Source organism: Zingiber officinale, chromosome 9A (genome assembly GCF_018446385.1).
Source record: "Zingiber officinale cultivar Zhangliang chromosome 9A, Zo_v1.1, whole genome shotgun sequence".
NCBI classification, from domain to species: domain Eukaryota; kingdom Viridiplantae; phylum Streptophyta; class Magnoliopsida; order Zingiberales; family Zingiberaceae; genus Zingiber; species Zingiber officinale.
Genome location: NC_056002.1, coordinates 37,485,983 through 37,511,158, shown reverse-complemented (window position 1 = coordinate 37,511,158; position 25,176 = coordinate 37,485,983). Strand labels below are relative to the sequence as shown.

Here is a 25,176-nt window from a genome sequence, read left to right as displayed (position 1 = left end):
TAAAATTAGAAAAATAGAATACTATATTGACATTACTTATAACTCTATACCTTCACAAAGATTCACACATGCATTTTAAAATATCAAATTAAAATACAAAATTTTAAATATTATACTAATAAATTCATATATTAAATAATTTATATATAATCCATACTAAATTTACAATTTAAAAAATCAAAATATTATATATAAATATTATTAAATTGTAACATTTACTAAATTATATTTGGCTTCCTCAATTTACCTCCCCAATGTCAAAACGTACCCATTCGGAACGCCACAGAATCACCCCAAGTGATGGACAGATGGGGCCCGCCGCCAGTGTAGATATCTTTGGGCTAAAAAAGTTCTAAGCCATTTCAAAATCTCGTCGACGGCGAAGTTGCCGCCTGCTATGCCGGGGTCGGCCTCCCGTGGTGGAGCTCCGTGCGGAGAACGATATCCATAACCAAGTCGTCCCATGAAGTCGAGGATCAGGAAGAAGGGCGGCACTTCCCCTACTTCGGCGCCTGCAGAAGCAAGGGGAAGCGCCAGGGACAGTGGATTCTGCGGGAAAGTGTGAGGAAACGTCAAACGTGGAGGATGATACTTAGCATAAGAGGGATTGACTCATATTGCCGAGCTCTGGAGAAGATCCGAGCTTTTTTTACATCTCTGGTATGGAATTTGATATCAGTGGAAACAGGTAAAGAAGGAAGAATTCTAACCGGTCGTCGGAGCGGAAGGAGCTAGAATCAAGCGTCAATTTGACAAATCGCCACGACGATCACCGAGCCTTGGTGGCCTCTTCGTCGACATCCTGCTCTTAGTCCTTGTCCCACCGCTTCCCCCTCCTCCTCATCCTGTTCCTGGCTCTTCCTCTGCTTCTTCCGCCGCATCTCCCTCACCATGCGACGTTGGTCGTCTCGGTCTTCCTATCTTCAACTGGGGCATTCCTTCTCATCACCAGCCTGACACTGATGCTCTTTTATGGAAGTGTATGCGCAATCCTGTGGACGTCGTCGTGGTTATGCGACGTTGCTCACCAAAAGAAAGGGCGAGTTGACGCCAGTGGCGGTAAGGTAGTTCTAACGGCGGCGGTGAAACTTGCGCGGGAAGTGGGAGAGAAAAGAAACTAAAAGCAGAAAACTGAAATTTAACCGATAAAAAATATAAAATCTTCCCACATTCAGACAAATTCGGATCTCACGATCTAAATTAATAAACTAAGCTCAAGTCAGCTTAAAACAAAAAAGTCAACTTCAACAAGTGTCAGCAGTTGTTTATTTAATTTTAGAATTGACTGACTTAATCGGATTACCTTATCAATAAATCTTAAACAACTAAAACTTCTTTACCAGAACATATAAACACAAATGTCACTCTAGAGATTAATAAGCAAAGATGCAAACTATTATATAGAAACTGAAAGGGGAAAAAAAAAAAGAAGATAAAATTACCCAACTATTTGAGGTCGATCACAAGACTCATCGTGTATCACGGGCTCGATAACATCGGGACTAGATAAGGGTCGATGGTTGGTGGTTGATTCTGTCTCACTTCTCTCTACTATAAATGTGGGTTGTCTCGGCAAGGGCAGACAACTTGTTTCATTATCCATCATGCGAATGACACCGTCGATTTCAGGTCGATCACTCACTCGATCTTGTACGCACAATAATGCTATATGTACACATCTTATCACTTGGTCAATCTTGGATGATGATCCAATCAATGGATCTATTAGTTCAGCTACTCTTTCTTCGTGCCACATCTGCCAAGCCTGTTACATATTTATGTTTAGTGATGAGTAGGCATTAATGCCTAATGCAAATAAATAGCTATAGCTTCTACAAGAGAAAATAAATTGGCAACAATATGTTAAATTATTTACTTTTTATATTCAAAATACTAAATGTACTGTTACTATCTGAAGAAACTTACATATCCTACGATGTTGATATTATTCGCCATGTCATGGAAGCTACTATTTCTTTGACCGATGATAATCTCCAAGATAAGGATCCCAAAGCTGTACATATCAGATTTCACTGAAAAAAATCCTTCCATTGCGTATTCAGGAGACATATAACCACTGTATTCATCAATTAAAAAAAAACTATTGATTACTTCTTAATTCAAACAAATAACTAATATCAGTTTTATTGTCTCTTGGGCTCTACACAATTTTTGTAATTTGCATCTCGATTTACAATGAAAAACAACAAAGTATCATTTTGTCATATGAAGTTCTAGGGCACCATTATCAATTTCCATAAAAAAAAAATGGCATTAGAAATATTCAACTAAAAACTATCAACTATGACATGTTGACATTTTTTATTGCGAAATTGGCAATTTTTCATCTCAATATTGAACTCAGATAAACTGCAAGGTGACAACAATTCGAACTTCCAGGAGCTATTTCCTAAAATATGACATTTAACTTGAAAATTAGGTGAATTTTGAAGCATGAAACAAAAATTCAGTTATAAACTTATGCATATGTACTCAGTGATTAACCTACAATGTGCCAACCACACGGTTGGTGTTGAATTGGTTCTCATTGCCTCCAAACATTCTCGCCATTCCAAAGTCTGATATCTTTGGGTTCATGTTTTCATCAAGCAAGATGTTGCTAGCTTTCAGATCACGATGGACGATCCGCAACCTTGAATCTCTGTGAAGATAAAGAAGACCACGAGCAATACCTTCTATGATGATGAACCTTCTATCCCAATCTAGTGCATCTCTCTTCAAAGGATCTATTAATTCCATAATTATAGATACCTTAAAATCTTACTGGTATAATGTTTTCGTCAATTTTTTTTGATATTCAGGAAGTATTTACATACCAAATAGGATGGCATCCAAGCTTTTGTTCGGGAGATACTCATAGATGAGAATTTTTTCGTGGCCTTGAATGCAATAGCCGAGCAACCTGACCAGGTTCCTGTGCTGCAATTTAGAGATGAGAATGACTTCAGTCTTGAACTCCTCCAAGCCCTGACCTGAACTCCTTGAAAGCCTCTTCACTGCCACTTCTTGTCCTCCAGGTAACATTCCCTTTCAACAACATTGATTAATATCTTTTTAGCATTGACACAAGTGCATCTTAAGATAATAATTTATTCTGTTTAAATTCTCACCTTATAAACATAGCCAAAGCCTCCTTTTCCGAGCTTATTTGACTCGCAAAAATAGTTTGTTGCGGTTTGGATAGTGTCAAATGTAAATAGTGACAGATCTGAGCCTTTTCCTTCTTGCTTTTCGTTTCCATATAAGATTGAGCTGGAAAAATCTGATGCTATGTTTCCAGTTCCACTCAACCGTGTACACGTCATTAGGTTCTCTTTTTTCGTTTGGATCTTCAAAGCATCTACGCATATAATATGTTCATTATTATTATCTCACCATCAAATACTATAACGGTTTAGGACTAACTATATAAATCTTATTTGTAATTACTGAGATGCCTGAGGAATAAAATTGTCCATTAGGGCCCATTCAAAAACAAACAACAAAAATAACAAAAAAAAAATGAAACAAAAAACCATATAAATCTCATCCACTATTGGGCATGATAATATTACTGATCATGCAATTCAGTAAGAAGATATATAATAACAACAACCTTCAATTAAGTTAGGGGAAATTTCAGTTTGTTTTACATAATTTGATGTCATTCAGAATTATCTTTTCTTTTTTTATTACATTTTTTTTCAAAAGGAGAAAGAAATTGGAAATGATATTCACCTTTTTGTCTTGCATTATACTTCCAGAATAAGAAGCCACATACACATAGAATGAGAAGAGACGCCAAAGCTGACATCGATGAAATCAGGGCAACTCTTTTGGTTGATCTGTCCTTGTCCCCTGCAGTAACATGCCTTCATAATTCCATAAAACAAAACCAGTACCAGCACAAAAAATATATATATAATATGTATAGTTTTACACGTTTTTTGTGGGATATTAATTTTTACACAACTTGAATTGAATGTTGGATAACATGCTTGTTGATTAATTTAATCACAATATCCTGATCACAACCATGTTTCCCATTTTTCTTCATACATAAAAACTCATAGTGGTCCATATCATGCATCTAATTGATTGTGCGAAGAACAACCAAGTTTAATTGGATGAGCTCGATGGGTGTTACTCATTAAGAAAGACTCATCAAACGGCAACCAATGGTCAAATGATTTGATCAATTGGAGATTGAAGTAACTATTCAATCAAGAAAGAGCAATTGATGGACTCACCCAATTCAGATGCAGCGAGCTTGATATTGAGATCGTAGTCGAAAATGGTTGATTGGTAAATGTCGACGAGGTCGTTCTTCCACACCAAGCACGATATATCACTGACGCTGAAAGCATAGGCCAGGCACGAGCAGTCTTCCGAGCAGGCGTCCCGGCAATCCGCCTCGTCCGCCGAGTTGCTGGACCAGACGGCGTGGGCCGGCAGCTTCATCTTCTCCACCTTCCGGAACCCGTCCGGTCCAGTGCTGTTACTGGTATTGTTGCACGCCAATTTAGACCGGCGCACGCAACCCCCGGTCCAATTGCCTGCGTCCCATTCCTCCACGGACCGCGGCTGGAACCCGAATAGGCAGTCGCACCTCGGCCGCTGCTCGCCGTCCAAGGAGCAGCTTCCGTAGGCCCCGCAGGTGCCGTACACCTCGCACTCGTCGGTGGGCTGCTCCCAGACCGCGCTCCACCGCCGCGTCGCCGGTGACTGCATCCACGTCTGCTCCACCCCGTCCGACCGCAACACGAACCGCAACAGCGAGGCGTTGTGCGGCGTGTAACTGAAGTACCTACTCTCCGCGTTGTAGGCGAACCCGTAGATGTTCAGCGTCCGCATCACCGTCCCGATGAACTTGTGCCCGTTCCACTCCCCCGACCGCCACCGCGGCACCCGCGCACCGCCGATATCTTCCCAGATGAAGATCTGAGCCGAGCCCTGCGGGTCGATGCCCATCGAGTAGTTCCCCGGCGCCGGATCGTGGGGGCTCGCCCACGACGTGAACAGACGCGGCTCGCCCGTCGTCGCGTTGAGCCCCACCTGCATCTCCGGGAGGAACGTGTCCGTCGGGTGGTCGAAGCTCTGCCACATCATCACGTCGCCGGCGGCGGCCCCACTGATCACTAGATTTCCACTGATCATCAGCTGCAAGGTCGCGTTCGAGCTGCCGGACGCACCAGCGCTCCAAACGAGGTTGCTCGCCCCGTCGAGCACCGTCAGATCGCCGGATTGGGAGAGCGCGATGCTGCCGCCTAAGCCGCTGATGGGGCGGCGGCGGTTGGCCACCCAGACCACGCCCTGGGTGACGGAAACGTTGGGGTGGTACCAAATGCCGACGTAGCGGTTGGTGGAAGTGTTGTCAGGGCTGAAGAAGCCCAGAATGAAGACATCACTAGAGGAGACGAGAGTTCCCCCGTCAGCGTCAGTTAGAGATTCCCCCTGCCTCAAGGTATCCGAAGCCGCATGAGAGACGAGGATCAGGGATGAAGAGAGCAAGAGGAGGAAGAAGAGGGAGAGGAAGAGGACGAGGAAAAGGGGCATTTTTGTTGGAAACTTGTGGTTTGATCCGAAGTGGGTAGCGTATGGTTTTGTTTTTTTTTAAGACTCGTGAGGTTTTACTGCCTTTTTGTAAAAGGTAGTTCGCTCACCAGCATCCGTCAATTAATCCTAGGTCAACACGAATAAAAATCACGGATATAATTATTAAAAAAATAATAAATTTAGTTAAGCTCGCTGATTAGACCTGAGGATCTTACAAAAATTTTTATTTACTATCAGAACCATAAAAGGTTACTAATTATTAGTGTAGATAATTAAGATATGAAAAAATATTTACTCACACGTAACAAATTTTGACCTGATTTTATCACCTTTTAGAATTTGGTTAAGGAATGTAATGACTTAGTTAGGTGAAGTAACTAGAGTTTCATAATAGTTCCCTCTTAATTGTACAGCCACAGTAACATTTTAAAGAATTAAATATTTTTTTCAAATTCAAGTATGTATTTAATTTAAATTTATCATAGTATGGAATTGAGAAAATCATTATACATATTATTTTGAATTTCTTAAAATCATACTTAGGAGAAAGTCACACATAAATTTCTTTTTAATTTTTTTAACCCGTAAAAGAGATTATAGATCTATCTAATCTCATGAGGATGTTATATAATGATGCATACATAAAAAATTTATGTTAAATATATTATTTAAATAATTAGTCAGTTGAGTATTATTTTAATTGAAGTGTGCGAAGATTAGACATATATTACATTGAATATCCTTATTTGATATGTAGATTTTCAGTGCCCACATGTTCAACGCCACCAAACTCCCTTTGATTATTATTATTATTTAATAATTAGCCAGTTGAATATAACTTTATTAATCTCATCCAAAGAATATATATTTCATTAATATAGTTGATTCGGGATAAAGTAGAAAAAAAACATAATCATAATCATAATTTTACATGTAGTCCTCAATCATAATAAATTTTATTTCCACTCTCTATATATAAAATATTACTTATTTCAATTTTCTCATGCAAATATTGTTACCTAAATTATCCCTCAGATTTTTTAAGTATAAAAAGTTTAAAAACGAGTATATTTCTGGTTAAATTCAGCACTTTACATTAGAATCCAGTACTTTATATTAGAACCGAGTATATTTTCTATCAAAATTAATCCTCATATTTTTTTCGGTATAAATAGTCTAAAAATGAGTGCAATTCCTATTAAATTCAATACATTAAATTAGAATTGAGTATATTTTCAATTAAATTGAGCATGATTTTTTTCTTACTTGATATAATTTCTTATAAATTCAACATCATTTACTATTTAAAGAAAATTTAGTATATTTTTCATCCAATTAAGTATCATTGAAAGAAAATTTAGTATATTTTTTATCCAATTGAGATGAAAAAGAATCGTACTCAATTTGATAGAAAATATACTAGATTCTAATTTAATGTACTGAATTTAAAAGAAATTATACTATTTTTGAATTTTTTATATCTAAAAGTATCATGAACAATTAGATAAATATGTTTGACTAGGGAGTGAAAATCAAAATTTTTGTGAATGAAAACTATATGTATCCTTGATTCTCCTATGAATGCTCACATCTTCAACATCACCCCTTTAAACATTTTTACTAAATTTATTAATTCAGTTATGTATACTACCATTGTGAATAGAATTCCAAAGTCAAATAAAGAAGGCATAATAATTATTTTAATTTTACTCTTTGGATTTATATAGACATGAAAAAGACATGAAAAGATTCCTTGTAAACCCTACTGCTCATCCATTATTAAAATATAGACGCGGTTATTTAAATCTGTTGATATTTTATTATGATAAAAATAATATAGGCTGATCTGGTGGTAAGCATAAGGGGTTTATATGGACAATGGTCAATGACACATAGTGATCAAAATTAAGAGGATCAATCTAAGGGTCTTGTTGATCGGAGATGTCCCATGGCCGCTCGGCTAGGATAACGCCAAGGTCGGCACGAAGATAGCTCGACCATGGGTCGGACTTCCGACGCTCATGATTTGCCCATATAGAGGAGTTGCTGCGCCGAGCGGCCCGTCCGCTCGACTGAGCTGTAGATCAACTAAGGATGTATTCCCGTCCGAGTATGTGCCCGAGGGGCCTTCTCGCTCAGTCCGGCACGCCTTTACGCCCGACCGTCGGGGTGGCCAAGCGACCCTCCTGCTCGGTCCGGAAACAGACAAAAGACGCAAAAGAGGACAAAGGAGGTAGACAGCTGGTGATATCCTTCTCGAGCCAGGTGTCGCCGACGGATAGCATGGTCAACGGCTGGACCGGATAGAGAATCGTACGGTGGAAATTTCCACTATCATGTCAGAGATATGTTCGAACAGTTGCACTATGACGCCAGACGCACTTTTCTAACACGGTCATTCTGAGGTACGCTTTGGGAAGCGTGCACGTCTCGAGAATCGTGCACGCGTCTCCTTGGGACCCTATGTAAGGCCTCCCAGACTTCGACGGAGGTATTGGCTATTTATCAGTGTAGCTACAGTCTCGTTACTCTACTTCTGTTTCATCTCGCCGTTGCCTGACTTGAGCGTCGGAAGGTCGTCGCCGGAAATCTCCTTCCCGGCTCGCCTTTGTTGTAGGTTCATCGGAAGTCCATATCACCTCGGAGCTCACTCGAAGACAGGAGTGAATGTCATGTCTCCAGTATTCATCGACTTGACTCTCGGACAGGAGGATACGCTAAATATTATTTTGGATTATTCTCTTCGTTCTTTTTTTTACGTTCTGTTTTGATGGGTGATAAAAGGTTTTTAACGGAGAAGAAAGGGGAAGTTTCTGATTTGGCAGAGAGGTAATGTTTATCAAAATATCTATTATCTTATATGGAAAAAAAATAAAGAAAATAAAAATTAAATATATAAAATTATAAAGACATCCTTACTTTTTAATATAAACTTATATGAGGAAAAATAGATATAGCTCATTAAATCTGTAAAATTTTCCTAACAAACACATCATTTGAGTCTTGGAGTAGTTAGACGTTGGACGGTGACGATGTGTGCGGTGTGAAAAGTGACAGTGCAAAATTAATATATGAATTAATTAACGAATTAATATTTTAAAATAGAGATAAAATTGAATTAAAATATTTTTGAGCTCTGTTTTTTTTTACATTCCGAATCGGATTATAAAAAATTATACCGGCTCATGAACATACAAAATAAAATTTATCCAATTATCCTTCTCCCTATCCCAAATAAGGATCAAAATTCTGCTTGCCCTCCTTGACTTGTTCCATCCCAAAGAAGGATTAAAATTTTCTTTCATCGGTAAATTAGAGAAAAATCTCCAATGATAATCATAACTTTGCATGCAATCCCAATGCCTAAAAAATTTTGTTTCCACTCCCTATGCAAAGTATTACTTGTTTCAACTCCCTCATGCAAATATTGATACCTAAATTATCCCTCAAATTTTTTAGATACAAAAAGTCCAAAATTGAGTATAAAAAGTCTGAAAACGAGTATAATTCTTCTTAAAGTCAGTACTTTATATTAAAAATCGAGTATATTTTCTATCAAAATTATCCCTCTTATTTTTTAGATATAAAAAGTCTAAAAATAAGTATAATTCTTGTTAAATTCAGCACTTTACACTATAATCCAGTACTCTATATTAGGATCGAATATATTTTCTATTGAAATTAATCCATATTTTTTAGGTATAAAAAGTCAAAAATTGAGTACAAAAAGTCCGAAAATAAGTATAATTCTTCTTAAAATCAGTACTTTATATTAAAAATCGAGTATATTTTCTATTAAATTCAACACATTAAACTAAAATCGAATATATTTTGAGGTGAAAAAAGAATCGTACTCAATTTAATAGAAAATATACTAGATTCTACTTTAATATACTGAATTTAAAAGGATTTATACTGATTTTTGGATTTTTTGTACCTAAAAATATCATGAATAATTAGATAAATATGCTTGACTGAGAAGTGAAAAGAAAATTTTTCATGGATAAAAACTACATGTAAAATTATATTTATCAATAGAGAGTGCATGCAAATTTATCCTTCTTTCATCTTATTTATCCTTTCCTGCTTTGACTCACCTCCTCCAAAACACTAACATACGTATAAAGTAATTTATCTCGAAGCTCGTTAGCTGCTTGTCACAATCATGACACCCAGGGCATATTGCACTTTTTTTTTTTTTAATTTAAAGAACATCAATTAAATAAAATTTAATAAAAATATGTATTGATAGAAAATCAAAACAGCATTTTTTTTATCTCCTGATCTCCTGTTTTAAAATTATTAAAATAATATCTCATCTATAATTTAAGAAGACTATATATTGATAAAAAATCAAAACAATATGTTTTATTTATCTCCTTATTAAAATAATGAGGTGATCCGGCGGTAAGGACGAGGGACCCCCTTTGAGAGAAGTCAACGCTACGTGGAGGTCAAAGGTCAAATGGCCGATCAGAAAAGGGGGGCGGACTGGCCGAACGGGGTCTAAGCGGAAGCAAAGGCAACCCGACAGGGGGTCGGGGCTCCGACGCTCATGGTGAACAGAGTCGTCTGGCCGAGCGGGTAGCCCGCTCGGCCAAGGCTTAAAGCATCGATACTGTAAAGGAACAGTTTGAGCCAAGCACCCCGGTCGGACCGATACCTACGTCTGGTCGGATCGATGCTTGCCGAGCGGACAGATGCTCGGCTCGGGGAAAAAGAAGACAAAGGCAGAGGGAACATTGGGGAACATCTTTTTCTGACAACGGGCATGTTCGACAATCAGGTCATACGCAGAATCATACAACGGAAGGTTCTGCTGTCCCATCAGAGAGGTAATCAGACTGTAGCTGTATGGTGTCAGGCATGTTCCTCTGACAAGCTCATACTACGGTATGGGAAACGACACGTGTACACCTCGGTAAGTGTGCACAAGCCTCCCCACAGCTCTATATAAGAGCCCTCATACTTCGATGAAGGTACGCAATCACGCATTCTTGCATCTTCGGAGCCACTTCATAATTTCCTCTTGCCTGACTTGAGCGTCGGAGGGTCGTCGCCGGGAACCCCTTCCCGGCCCGACTTCCTTGCAGGTTCGCCGGAGATCCCTACGACCGGCCGGAGATACACATCATCAGTTCAGAGAGCGCCACGTGCCCAGCGTCCGTTGATTCAGAGTTCAGACAGGATCAAATTGGCACCGTCTGTGTAAACACACCTGCATCCGAGCGGAAGCAATGGACGAAACTGGACGACCACATACGGTGATGCTCTCCACGGAGGAGCTCGACACTCTGATCGAGGCAAGAGCCACTAAGCTTGTGGAACAACAAACACAGAAGGCACAAGCGGAGCGGATGGAGCAACAAGCGATGTCCGCATCGGGAGGCCGAGTGGAAGCACCACCGACCACGGTTCCATTTCATCGGGCTCTATTTCGTACGCCTCCTGAAGCCACAACAGTTAATCGTGATCGAGGATCTTCGTCCGACGAGGCGCTCATGCGAGACAACAGAAAAGGTAAGGCCCCCCGAACGGACGCCTTCCTCGAGCGGATCAACCGGCAATTTTCAGAGGCCATCCTGCAGGACCCTCTGCCAAAACATTATGTGCCCCCGGCGATCGGGGAATACAACGGAACCACCGATCTGGACGACCATCTTGGTAAGTTCGACAATACGGCTACCCTACATCAATACACAGATGGAGTAAAGTGCCGGGTGTTTCTTACCACCCTCTCGGGATCGGCGCAACGATGGTTCCGGAGGCTGCCGGACGGATCCATTACAAATTTCAAGGAGTTCCGCACGACCTTCCTCCACCATTTCGCAAGCAGTTGGCGTTATCAGAAGACCAGTGTCAGTTTGTTTACCATCAAGCAAGAGACCAGGGCGTCGCTCAGAGCATACATCCAACGATTCAACCGAGTGGCCATGGATATTCCAATGGCCACCTCAGAAACGATGATGAATGCGTTCACACAAGGCCTCGTGGACGGTGATTTCTTCCGGTCACTCATTCGGAAGCCGCCCCGAGACTACGATCATATGTTACACCGGGCCAACGAGTACATTAATGTGGAGGAGGCCCAGGCAGCCCGAAGAAAAGAAGTTCCAACTGAACGGCTAGCCCCTGCCGAGCGGAAGCCTATCAATCGCCAGGAGCCGCCTAGAGGACCGAGGGTCGAAGCAGTCCGCCCTCACCACGCAAGGTCCCAAGAAGTCCAAGAGGTAGCTGTCGAGCGGCCCAAGCCAAAGAAGAAGGTATGGACCCCTATGTTTTGCTCGTTCCACCGGACTGACACGCATAACACAAGAGATTGCCGGAGCCTTCCCCTGATCGCCCACCCCACTCCTCGAAGTAGCCGTCGTCGCTCACCATCATCCGACAGGCGACAGCAACACCATGAAGCCGATCGACGCATATCCGACAGGCGACAGCGACAGCCTCCCGAGTGGCATCATCCTCAGAGGCACGAGGACTATCCCCGGGTGTCTAGGGAGCGACCTAGGCCGTCCGCTCGGAAAGAAGAAAATAGAAGCAACACGTCCCGCGGCGAAATCAACATCATCGCTGGTGGCCCGACCGGAGGTGACTCCAACAGAGCACGGAAGGCAAGTGTCAGGCAGCTCCAGATCCATGCGGTCGGCTGCAGCCAAGAACGGGCGAGCGGGCCCGAAATCAGTTTCGGACCCAGGGACTTGGAAGGAGTCGAAATGCCACATGACGACGCTCTCCTCATCAAAGCGGTAATAGCTAACTATACTATTCACCGCGTTTTCATCGATACAGGAAGCTCGGTCAATCTTATATTCAAAAAGACCAACTGCAAATTGATCGAGCCGAGCTGCTGCCCATGACAGGTCAGACTGGCTATTTCGCTGGGAGAGGAGCTGCTCAGAAGGACGCGGACTGCCAACTTCGTCGTGGTCGACTCTCCCTTTGCATACAATGTCATCTTGGGGTGACCGACGCTCAGCGAGTTCCGAGCGGCCGTCTCCACCTTCCACCAGAAAATCAAGTTCCCGGTGGAAGATAAAGTGTGAGAAGTACAAGGAGACCAGCTGGCGGCTCGGCGATGCTACGTCGAGATAGTCTGAGCTGAAGCTAATTCCGCTCGGAAGATGCCACGGATCGAGGTGAACGCCATAACCGAAAAACCACCCTCCTTGGTTTATGAAGAAAAAGAGGAAGTGCAGATTCACCCGACCCGATCGGAGGCCACCACATTCATTGCAGTCGATCTGGAGGCAAGCCAGAAAAAAGGAAGTGATCAAATGTCTCCAGAGAAATTGTGATGTCTTCGTTTGGTCGACGCATGAGCTGCCCGGAATTTCGCCAAGTATAGCGCAGCACGAGCTCCACGTCCGACCGGACGCTCGGCCGGTGAAGCAAAGGAAGAGGGACTTCAGCGCCGAACAAAATGCCATCATCCGAGCGGAGGTCGAGAAGCTCCTGGAGGCCGGCCACATACGCGAGGTCCAGTTCCCGAGCTGGCTGGCGAACGTAGTACTAGTCTCCAAGCAGGGCAACAAGTGGAGGGTTTGCATCGATTTCCGAGATCTCAACAAAGCATGCCCAAAGGATTTTTATCCTCTGCCCCGGATCGATCAACTGGTGGACTCCACAGCCGGCTGTGAGTTGATATGCATGCTCGACGCCTATCAGGGCTACCATCAAATGTCGCTCGCCCGAGAAGATCAAGAAAAGGTCAGCTTCGTTACAGCCGACGGCACTTACTGCTACAATGTGATGCCGTTCGGACTGAAGAACGCGGGAACAACTTACTAGCGCTTGATGAACAAAGTATTCAAAGATCAAATCGGACGCAATCTAGAAGTGTACGTGTATGATATTCTCATCAAGTCCGTCCGAGCGGTTGATCTTTTTAAAGACATGGAGGAGACTTTCCGAACACTGAGGAAGTATGGAGTTAAGCTGAACCCTCAGAAGTGTCTGTTCGGAGCAAAAGGCAGGCGTTTCTTGGGCTATATAGTGACCGAGCGGGGCATCGAGGCAAATCCCAGCAAGGTGAAAGCGTTGCAAGATATGCCGCCCCCAAGAAATCTAAGAGAAGTACAGCGCCTGACCGGTCGAATAACTGCGTTGTCAAGATTCATCTCGAAGACCGCCGATTGGAGTCTTCCTTTTTTCAAAGTCCTGCGAAAAGCTACTAAGTTTCATTGGGATGAGGGATGCGATCGGGCGTTCGAAGAGCTGAAGACATACTTGAACTCTTTGCCCGTGCTAGCCAAGCCCGCTGTGGGTGAGCCACTCTGTATTTACTTATCTTCAACCGAGCAGGCAGTAGGCTCGGCATTAGTGAGGACGAGCGGAGAGGAACAACCCGTGTACTTCTTGAGCCATATTTTAAAAGACGCTGAATCTCGCTACACTGGGCTCGAGAAGTTGGCTTTTGCTTTGGTCCTCGCCGCTCGGAGACTTCGTCCTTATTTCTTGGCACATACAATCATCGTACGGACAAATAACCTGTTGGGAAGAGTGCTGTTGAACCCAGAAGCATCCGGACGGCTCATCAAATGGACAACGGAGTTGAGCGAATTTGACATTCAGTATCAACCCCGTTCGGCGATAAAGGCGCAGTCCTTGGCAGATTTTGTCACCGAAGTGCAAAAGCCAGAGCCCGAAGCTATGTGGAAAATATTTTTGGATGGATCGTCCACTTGGCTCGGGAGCGGGATTGGCGTGCTGTTACTCTCTCCCCAAGAAGAAAGGATGCACCTATCCGTCCGGCTGGATTACAAAGCCACAAATAATGAGCGCGGAGTATGAGGCTCTCATAGCCGGTTTGCAGGCAGCTCGACATGTGGGAGCCGGTCGGGTGACACTCTATTCAGACTCCCAGTTGGCCGCTCAGCAGCTCTCAGGCACTTTTGAGATTAACAACGCTCGGCTCAAGCTCTACACTGAGGCCTTCGAAAAGCTCAAGGCTCACTTCAGAGAGGTCATTATCCAGAAGATACCTCGAGCGGAAAACCAGGCAACCGACGAGTTAGTCAAGCTGGCAAGTTCAATATCACCGGTCGTCATTCAGCAGCCAATTGAACAAGTATCTTTGGTGGCGCACGTCGACCGGATGGAGGGCCTCGCCTTTCCGAGTGATTAGAGGATAGCCATCATGGAGTTTCTGAGATCGGGGGCAACACCGTCCGATCGAGAAGAAGCCCAGCTATTAAGGAGGAGAGCAGTCAGTTCACGCTCATTGGAGACCAACTCTACAAGAAGGCTTTCTCCCGCCCACTGTTGAAGTGTGTGAGCTCGGAGGACGCGGGGTACATCCTCCATGAAGTGCACCAAGGATCGTGCGAGGGACATCCGGGCGGCCGATCGCTGGATAGGAAGATCCTGCTGGCCGGGTACTTCTGGCCAACACTGCAAGCAGACGCCGCTCGGACCATCGCGATGTGCCTCTCCTGCCAGAAGTACCACAACTTCTCCCACCGACCGGCAGAGGAGATGAAAGCGTCTGCGGTATCCTGTCCGTTCGATCAGTGGGGAATGGATATTGTGGGTCCGTTCCCTATAGCGACCGGTCAGCGGAAGTTTCTACTGGTGGCGGTCGACTACTTTTCCAAATGGGTGGAGGCCGAGCCACTGGCCAAGATCACCGAGCAGATGGTCAAAAAGTTTATCTGGCAGCATATAATCTGTCAGTTCGGCGTTCCTCGCCGGCTCATATCTGATAACGGGCGACAGTTCGTCGGGAAGCAGCTCGAAGAATGGTGCAAAAGTTATGGCATTGAACAACACTTTACTTCCGTGGCATATCCCCAAAGCAACGGCCAAGCGGAAGTAGCCAACAGAAAAATACTCAGAATTCTTCGGGCTCGACTTGGCCACATAGGAGGAAGTTGGGTGGACGAGCTGCCAGGCGTCCTATGGGTCATCCGCACGACTCCAAAGGAGGGAACGGGCGTCACGCCATTCCATTTAGTGTACGACGGCGAAGCGGTTATCCCGGTTGAAGTCGGCGTCGAGTCCGTCCGGATCCAGAATTATGATGATGATAACGCCGAGGGAGGAACATGGAGTTGGACTTGATCGATGAAGAGCGAGCCAAAGCGTCCGTCTGGCTGATGGCGTACCGGCAGAGGATGAAGCAGAATTACAACTAGCGCGTGATCCCCAGAGCGTTCCATGTCAGCGACCTAGGGCTGTAAATGAACTAAGTGTTCGTGAACAAGCTTGGTGTTCGACTTGGTAAGAGCTTGTTTATGTTCGTTCAATATGCATTAGATTAATTAAACAAACAAGCTTGAACAACTCGTTAAGCTAAACAAACAAGCTTGAACACATATGTGTTCAGCTCGTTAACGTTCATGAACAACGTTCGTGAACAATGTTCACGAACAATATTTATTAATAAAATTCTTTTCAATATGATAAATAAATAATAAAATAAAATAAATAAATAAATTTAAATTATCAATCTTAATAACCAATCAAACAATTAAAGTTTCAAACAATCAAACAAGCTTGAATTGAGAGCTTGATAACATCTAAACGAACCAAGCTCAAACCAAGCTCAAGCCAAGCTCAAACCAAGCTCAAGCCAAGCTCAAACCAAGCTCAAGCCAAGCTCGAACCAAGATCAACCCAAGCTTGAATTGAGAGCTTGATAACATCTAAACGAACCAAGCTCAAACCAAGCTCAAGCCAAGCTTGAATTGAGAGCTTGATAACATCTAAACGAACCAAGCTCAAGCCAAGCTTCAAACAAGCTCAAGCTCATAAAAAAATAAACCAAGCCAAGCTTGAACACTCATTTCAAAAGCTTGGTTCATTTTAAGCTCGGCTCGGCTCGGCTCGGCTCGGTTATCTTATCAAACAAGCTTGAACACCCCAAAGCTCGGCTCGGCTCGGCTTGTTTACAGCCCTACAGCGACCTAGTGTGGAAGAAAGTAAAGTCGGTCGGGGACGTTGGCAAGCTGGAGGCTCCTTGGGCAGGTCCCTTCAAAGTCATCGAAAAGCTCCGCTCGAGTGCTTATTATTTGGAGGATGAAGACGGACGGCGGCTGGATCGACCATGGAGCGCAAATCATCTCCAGCCATACCGAGCTTGGTGAGAGGTGCGCTGATGTAATTCATTTTGTGTATCTCTTGGTCACCTGTGTTCTTTTAATGCAGGAAGCAAAATGATAAAAAACGCATTTGGCAATCTTCGCCGAACGACAGTGTTGAAATTAACATTAAAAGCCGTCGAGCTCCGACGTTAAAAATCTAGAGTCGCACCGGCGACTATAAACCCTCCGGTCGGAAGAACCGTCAAGCTCCGACGTTAAAAATCGAGAGTTGCACCGGCGACTATAAACCCTCCGGTCGGAAGAACCGTCGAGCTCCGACGTTAAATATCGAGAGTCGCGCCGGCGACTATAAACCCTCCGGTCGGAAGACCGTCGAGCTTCGACATTAAAAATCGAGAGTCGCGCCGACAACTATAAACCCTCCGGCCGGAAGACCGTCGAGCTCCGACGTTAAAAATCGAGAGTCGGCCAGCATAAACCTCCGCGGGGAAGACCGTCGAGCTCCGACGTTAAAAATCGAGAGTCGCGCTGGAGACTATAAACCCTCCGGTCGGAAGAACCGTCGAGCTTCGACGTTAAATATCGAGAGTCGCGCCGGCGACTATAAACCCTCCGGCCGGAAGACCGTCGAGCTCCGACGTTAAAAATCGAGAGTTGCGCCGGAGACTATAAACCCTCCGGTCGGAAGAACCGTCGAGCTTCGACGTTAAATATCGAGAGTCGCGCCGGCCACTATAAACCCTACGGCCGGAAGATCGTCGAGCTCCGACGTTAAAAATCGAGAGTCACGCCGGCGACTATAAACCCTCCGGCCGGATGATCGTCGAGCTCCGACGTTAAAAATCGAGAGTCGCGCCGGGGACTATAAACCCTCCGGCCGGAAGACCGTCGAGCTCCGACGTTAAAAATCGAGAGTCGCGCCGGCGACTATAAACCCTCCGGTCGGAAGACCGTCGAGCTCCGACGTTAAAAATTGAGAGTCGCGTCGGCGACTATAAACCCTCCGGCCGGAAGACCGTCGAGCTTCGACGTTAAAAATCGAGTCGCGCCGGTAACTATAAACCCTCCTGTCGGAAGAACCGTCGAGCTCCGACGTTAAATATCGAGAGTCACGCCAACGACTATAAACCCTCCAGCCGGAAGATCGTCGAGCTCCGAAGTTAAATATCGAGAGTCGCGCCGGCGACTATAAATCCTCCGGTCGGAAGCACCGTCGAGCTCCGACGTTAAATATCGAGAGTCGCGCCGGCGACTATAAACCCTCCGGTCGGAAGAACCGTCGAGCTCCGACGTTAAATATCGAGAGTCGCGCCGGCGACTATAAACCCTCCGGTCGGAAGAACCGTCGAGCTCCGACGTTAAATATCGAGAGTCGCGCCGGCGACTATAAACCCTCCGGCCGGAAGAACCGTCGAGCTCCGACGTTAAAAATCGAGAGTCGCGCCGGCGACTATAAACCCTCCGGCCGGAAGAACCGTCGAGCTCCGACGTTAAAAATCGAGAGTCGCGCCGGCGACTATAAACCCTCTGGCCGGAAGACCGTCGAGCTCCGACGTTAAAAATCGAGAGTCGCGCCAGGGACTATAAACCCTCCGGCCGGAAGAGGGCAATAAAGAGGTCAGACTCTTAAGTCGTTTGGCGAAAGTCTGGCGAAACTCCCATTTGCGAAACAGGATATATTCCGCCAAGCGGACTAGCTACGCAAAATACTTTTGAACACAAGAAAGGTGGGATGAGAGGCGAATAACGAGGAGAAGCAAAGGAACATGAACAACGGTAGTTGGCGAGCCGAGCGGCCAACACTCATATTGATTAGCAAAAGAAAAAGAAAAAGCAAATAAAAGGATAGCATTAAAGAAATTAAGGCCGAGCGGCCGAATTACAAAAACGGATAAGTGTTTGGCCGAGCGGCCGAGTTACATAAAAACTTCCTATTCAAGGAAATCATAAATGTCCTGGGGGATGGTGCCGAGAAGCGCCGCTTGGTCTTAGGCCGGGATGATGACGGAGTCAGCCAGATGACCCTTGGATTTCAAATAAGTGATGGTGGCAGTCATAGCCAGATCGAAGGCAGTGTACATCCGTTCGTAGACTTTCTCTGAGAACTCTTCCGAACGAATGTAATTCAGCCTCAGGGCTGCGACTCGGCCAGGCTCCGCCTCTTGATATTCTTTAAAGGCCGCTTGGGAGGCTGCGAGGGACTCCTGCAGAGTTTTCAGTTCATCCTTATGCTTAATTGCCGCGGTCGAGCGGCTTGCCTTCTCGCCGTCCAACTGCTCCATCAACTCTTTGACTCGCTGCTCCAGGCCCCGAGCCTCGATATTCTTCTTCTCCAGATCGGAGATAGCTGTCTTCTTCCGCTCGATCGCCAGGCTTATTTTTCGGTCAAGTGATTTGACCTGTCGATCGAGCTCGGACAGAGTGTGAGCCTGGTCGGCCGTCTTCTTCCGTTCGACCTCCAACAGATTTTGGGTCTTTTTGAGCTCCTTCTGCAGCTCGGCATATGATGGGCCTTGGGAAGGAGCGTCGCCCGAACTCCGTAGCCTCTTGAGCTCCTCGTCCACCATGGCTAGACGGTTGCAGATGGCTATCTCCTCCACCCATCCCTGACAAAAGAAAGATTGTTAATGGCCGATCAGAAAGAAGGCGTAAAGGACTTGAAAATAAACTTACCCCCGTGGCCTGCTGCATGTGGCTGTTGGCCAGATTGCTGAGGGGAATCATTGCGACGCGTGCCCAAGCATCGGCCCACATCTCGGCCAAGGGCCCCTTCATTGTGATCATGTGCTCGGGCGCGGTTGGCCGATCGGCTTCGGGCATTAATTCCTTGGTAGGGAGATGCAAGGAGACCCGGACGGTGCGGTGCCGACCGGGGGTCGTCTGGGTAGAAGCCGGGGAAGGATCGGAGGCCGGCGTAGAAAATTGGGACAGAATGGCCGAACGCTCGACTCGGCGGGGAGCGGGCGGAAGGGTGCTGACTGGAATGGCCTCGAGAGGGTCCGCTGACGCGTCCAATTGCGAAGGGGTCCGATCGGATGAAATCGCCTCCACCGCTGGGGCTTTGCCGCGGGAATCAGCGGTGGTCCGCTCGGATGGATGGACCACAGATGTAGCCGAGCGGAGTGGTGTCTCCATGCGGCGCCTCTTTTGTCGAAGGGGGCGCTCTTCCTCCTGAGCCGAGCCTTCCTCCCGGACGGAAGGCTCTCGACTAGCAGTTGCGCCAGCTGCTGGCTCCGGGAGAGAAGCCTGAGCGGTCGACTCCCCAGCATGTGTCTCACTCTCTCCTTCGTTAGAGCCGACCGGCTGAATGCCAAGCGTCTCCATCTCTTTGGCCGCCGCGGCCTCGAGCGCCGCCGCTTTCCTCTTCAAAATTCCAGCCATCACCGACTCCATGACAATGTTCGCTGCAAAGGAAAAAGGAGAAAATCAATTAGCAATCAAGGCAAATGTACAAGCAAGATTCTTACCGAAGCCGCTCGGGAGGGGGGTCCTGATCGGACTCAGGCCGAATATGTACATCACCCCTTCTGGCAAGAACTTATTGATGTCAAACCTCAGACAGGCTAGCATGTTGGCGGCGTGAAGATAGTCCGGTCGGGTCTTGAATCTTCTTAGTTCAGGGGAGGTTGGTGATCTGATCTGCCACTGCGTTCGGAAGGGGGCCCGCTCGGGCATCCGAAGGTAGAAGTAGAATTCTTTCCAATGCTTATTGGAAGAGGACAGTTTATTGAAGAAAACTAAACTGGGCCGAGCCTGGAACATATATGTACCCAGCTCGGACTGTTTAGGGTAATAAAAAAAGTAGAAAACCTCCGGTCGGAGGGGGATATTGTGGATTTTAAACGAGACGACAACGCCGCATAAAAGGCGGAAAGTGTTGGGGACTAGGCTTCCGAGCGGAATGCCGAAAAAGTTGCAAACTTCAACGATAAAGGGATGAATGGGAAATCGCAGACCGGCTGTGAACTGGTCGCGGAAAACACAAAAAGCTCCGCGCGGCGGTTTGTGTGGCCGAGCGGAGGGAGAGGGTAAGATAATTTCAAAGTCAGATGGGATGTCAAAATTATCCATCAGAATATCAGCGTCGCGCCGATCGAAGCGCGACTCCATGATAGTATACCATGGGCCGAGGGCTTGGTCTTGAGAGGCTGAGAGGAGCTAGCCATTGTCCGAGCGGACGAAACCAAAAAAGGTGAAGAAAGGCAAAGGATAGAAGAAAGAAGATGGCAAACGAAATAGTGCCCCGAGGACCAAAACTCGGGAAAAGAAAGGCAAAGAAAACACAAGAACCAGAGATAGAACAGAAAAAGAGCCTTACAGAGAAGAAGGAGGATCGACGAAGAACGCGGGATCACCGGAAAAGGAGAACCGAAGCTGTCGGAGCACTGAAACGCCGAAGCTTCTGGGCATGCGAGAGCAGAAATGCGGCGAAGGCGGAGGAGGCGAAGGCTTTATAGGGTTGAGCCCGAGCGGCCTCCACCGTCGGATTCAGGTCGCGAGAACCGGAGCACGCATCGCACCGTCCATTTCAAACCGCCTCGATCCCGTCAGAACACCACGCTGCCGCCGTACAATGACGGCAGCATCACCACGTGGCATTCAGCCACTGGAATGCATTTAATGAGCGCGTGCTCGACCTTAATGATGGAGATTGGCGAAAACATCAAAAAGATACCGAGGAATGTTGGCGTTGACTGGCGTTTTAGCTACCCCCGTGGGATCGAGCGGGGGGTAGTTGCATATGGACGCCGCTCGGCGTAACTGATGGTCCAGTCAATCGGACTAATCACCTCCTTCGACTAAACTTGAAGGGGAGGCAAGTTATCCGGCAGTAAGGACGAGGGACCCCCTTTGAGGGAAGTCAACGCCACGTGGAGGTCAAAGGTCAAATGGCCGATCGGAAAAGGGGGACCGACTGGCCGAACTGGGTCTAAGCGGAAGCAAAGGCAACCCGACGGGGGGTCGGGGCTCCGACGCTCACGGTGAACAGAGTCGCCTGGCCGAGCGGGTAGCCCGCTCGGCCGAGGCTTAAAGCATCGATATTGTAAAGGAATAGTTTGAGCCAAGCACCCGGTCGGACGGATACCTACGTCCGGTCGGATCGATGCTTGCCAAGCGGACGGATGCTCGGCTCGGGGAAAATGAAGACAAAGGTAGAGGGAACATTGGGGAACATCTTTTTCTGACAGCAGACATGTTCGACGACCAGGCCATACGCAGAATCGTACAATGGAAGGTTCTGCTGTCCCATCAGAGAGGTGATCAGACTGTAGCAGTATAGTGTCAGACATGTTCCTCTGACAAGCCCATACTACGGTATGGGAAACGACGCGTGTACACCTCGGTAAGTATGCACAAGTCTCCCCACAGCTCTATATAAGAGCCCTCATACTTCGACGAAGGTACGCAATCACGCATTCTCGCATCTTCGGAGCCACTTCATAGTTTCCTCTTGCCTGACTTGAGCGTCGGAGGGTCGTCGTCGGGAACCCCTTCCCGGCCCGACTTCCTTGCAGGTTCGCCGGAGATCCCTACGACCGGCCGGAGATACACGTCATTAGTTCAGAAAGCGCTGTTAGAGTGTATACTGAAAGCCTAAGCTTTTGTAAACATTTATTTTGAATAAAGAATCACATTTGATCAAATTGTCTACATTTAGTTGTAGTTGTTCAATTAATTTATATTGTAGATAACATAGTATGTGGTGCCACATACAGAAGATGATGTTATCAGTACCTTATAAATTATAAACAGTAGCTCATGACCAAAATGGAAAGGAACAAACCATTAGAAGGTCGTAGTGTAGTTAGGAATTAGTTTATCTTGACTATATAATTACACTAGTACACTTAGAGTGTATTGAGTAGGACCATTAGAGGTCGTTTCTTTTATACTGACTTCATAAAGGAACAAAGACCTCAGTTATTATGGAAGTGTGTGCTCTTAATCCTAATATAATAACAAGCACATATATTTGATATTTATTTCTTTAATTTATCAATGGGTGAGATTTAGTTCGATAAATCAATAAGCCCGATAAGTTGGGAAATGATATCACTTATATTGTGTGTTGTTGATTATAGAAGGAAACTGTGTCCTAGAAATCTAGGTTGATAATGTCCCCAAGATGAGCTCATAAGGATTGTCATGTTAAACCCTGTAGGTGGACTCAGTCCGACATGACGATAAGGTTGAGTGATACTATTCTTAGATTAAGATATTAAATAAATGAGTTGTCAGTAACTTACTTAATTAGTGGGCATTCGACATCTTAAACACAGGGAGACTAACACACTCATAATAAGAAGGAGCCCAAAAATGTAATTTGGGATTGGTGCGGTAGTTCAATAATAGTTCTCTAGTGGAATGAATTATTATTGATAAAATTAAGTTGTGTGTTCGGGGCGAACACGGGATGCTTAATTTTATCAGGAGACCAAAACCAATTCCTCCTCTCGGTCCCTATCGTAGCCTCTTATTTATAGAGAACTATACCCACCTATACCCACCTTCGTACCCATGATGAAGGGGCCGACCAAGCTAGCTTGTGGTTCAAGCTAAGGCCGGCCAAGCCTTGGTTCATGGGTGGTCGGCCCTAGTTTGAACCCAAGCTTAGGTGGCTGACCCCCATTAAATTAAAAGAATTTTAATTTTAAAATTTTCTTATGTGAAAGATATAATTTATTGGAGAGATTTAAAATTAAAATATCTCTTTTAAAAGGATCTACAAAAGATTAAAGAAAGAGATTAGATCTCTTTCCTTATTTGTAGATTGGAAAGATATTTTATTTTTCTTCTTTATAAATTATTCACATGTAGAAAAATTAAAATTATAAAAATTTCTTTTTATCAACCATGAAGGGATTTTAAAGGTAAATTTTATTTTTTAAAATTTCCGAAGACAAATAAGGAATTTTAATTGTTGATTGAAATTGTCTTGTTTGCTCTTGTTGATGTGGCCGGCCAAGACATAATTGATTAGGAAATTTTATTTAATTTTTCTTAATTAATTGTTGTCAAGGAAAGTTAAGGAAATTTTATTGTAATTAAATTTCCTTATTTACCAAACCTAAGGAATATAAAAGAGGGGGTTGGGGTGCCTTCATGAGATACAACCTCTATTATTCTCTCCCTCTTTTTCCTTGGTGTTGTGGCCGGCCATCCTCTCTCCCTCTCTTCCTCTTTGTGGTGGCCGAAACCCTTCTTTGCTTGGAGCTCTTGTGGTGGCCGGATACTACTTGGAGAAGAAGAAGAAGGAGGAGGAGAGAAATCTTGCATCCCTTGGAGCTTAGTTGGTGGGAAAAGTTCTTCATCCTTGGATTTTGGTGCTTGGTCGAAACTTGAAGGAAGAAGAAGAAGGTGCTAGGTGGTCCTCATCTTGGAAGATCGTTGCCCACACAACGTCCGAGGTTAGAAGAGGAATACGGTAGAAGATCAAGAGGTCTTTCTAAAAGGTATAACTAGTATTTTTTCTTTCCGCATCATACTAGTTATTTTTGGAAATAATACCAAATACAAGAGGCATGCGATTCTAGTATTTCGAATTTATTTTCGATGTTGTGTTTTTTTGTTTTTCTTTTTCCTTGTGATTTGATTGTTCTTTTTGGTTGACCTAAAGTTATTTAAGGAAATTAAATATTAGCTTTCCTTAAAAGGCTTTGTCTAGTCAGTGGTGGTTGCTCCCATATCCAAGAAGGTCATGTGCCTCGCCAAGTCAGAACTGAAAGCCAATTTTGGAAATTAATATTTAATAGAATTAATAACCTAGGTGATTTGGATCGAAAGTGTTAAGTTCCGCAGGAGATCCAAGTCTAAACCTTAAAGAACAAATAGATTAAACTTTGGATCAAACGTGTTAAGTTCCGCAAGCGATCCAAGTTTAATTTAAAAGAACACATGGTAGCTAGGAAAAGGTTCAGACCTTTGTACAAAATTTTTGTACAGTGGAACCACTAGGTTTTTCGAGTAGCAACCAACAATTGGTATCAGAGCTAGGGTTTTGCCTCTGTGTATTTGGTATTAGTTTAATTATGCACATGTCATACATAATTTAGGCAGGTTAATAGTAGGATGTGCTAACTTTGTGGATGTAGGATCCAACTATTATGGCTTTTAGTTATTATGTGTGTGATTGGACCCTTGGGCATGTCAAGGGCATTTATATGTGTGTGCATGATTGTATTGTAAAATACAGCAGGAGCTGTATTTAGTTTTATTAAGATTTTATTTTATGTTCGATCTAGTTTACATGTACATTCCTTTGAGGAATATAGGATCGAAAAATGTAAAATTTTATTTGTTTCGCGGATCAAATCTTGCAAGGCGTGGAACCTTTTAAGGACCAGAGGCGCAGCGAAACAAGGAGCAAGATGGATGCAACAACAAAACCCGGTAGCGGTGGCCAAATATGGCAGCAGCTTGGGATGACAACACACGGAGGACAACCATAGATAAAAGCCATAATAGTTGAAAATTAGATTTTTTTTTCTATTTATTGCTTTTATATTGTGCTGTGTGTGTATGTTAGTATACATGTTTAGTAGGCTAGCATAGTTAAAATTCCTCATTTATAAAT

The 25,176-nt window shown here is 44.7% G+C and overlaps 1 protein-coding gene across 3 annotated transcripts; it reads right to left on the bottom strand.

Annotated features, from left to right (window-relative positions):
* Nucleotides 1–259: 259 nt before the first annotated feature.
* LOC122021081 (G-type lectin S-receptor-like serine/threonine-protein kinase B120) lies at nucleotides 260–5,591 on the bottom strand. Of its 3 annotated transcripts, XM_042579157.1 has the most exons (9): nucleotides 4,251–5,591; nucleotides 3,739–3,858; nucleotides 3,132–3,361; nucleotides 2,838–3,048; nucleotides 2,510–2,747; nucleotides 1,927–2,077; nucleotides 1,443–1,765; nucleotides 711–992; nucleotides 260–549 (listed from the first exon to the last, which is right to left on the bottom strand). In XM_042579157.1, the coding sequence occupies exons 1-8, from the start codon at nucleotides 5,554–5,556 to the stop codon at nucleotides 971–973; spliced, it is 2,601 nt and encodes an 866-aa protein (XP_042435091.1). In that variant the 5' UTR covers nucleotides 5,557–5,591; the 3' UTR covers nucleotides 260–549; nucleotides 711–970. The 3 variants fall into 3 exon arrangements, with proteins under 3 accessions (XP_042435091.1, XP_042435092.1, XP_042435094.1); XM_042579158.1 differs by lacking the exons at nucleotides 260–549; nucleotides 711–992 and having other exon boundaries at nucleotides 1,266–1,765; XM_042579160.1 differs by lacking the exons at nucleotides 260–549; nucleotides 711–992; nucleotides 1,443–1,765 and having other exon boundaries at nucleotides 1,952–2,077; nucleotides 2,506–2,747.
* Between the last annotated feature and the right edge of the window lie 19,585 nt (nucleotides 5,592–25,176).

What these genes read in the sequence shown, in the direction of transcription:
- LOC122021081 (XM_042579157.1), bottom strand. Translation starts at nt 5,556, where the DNA reads ATGCCCCTTTTCCTCGTCCTCTTCCTCTCCCTCTTCTTCCTCCTCTTG. An exon ending in AACCGTGTGGTTGGCACATT is followed by an intron (nt 2,078 to 2,509) that starts GTAGGTTAATCA and finishes TGATGAATACAG; the next exon opens with TGGTTATATGTCTCCTGAAT. An exon ending in ATATCAACATCGTAGGATAT is followed by an intron (nt 1,766 to 1,926) that starts GTAAGTTTCTTC and finishes AATATGTAACAG; the next exon opens with GCTTGGCAGATGTGGCACGA.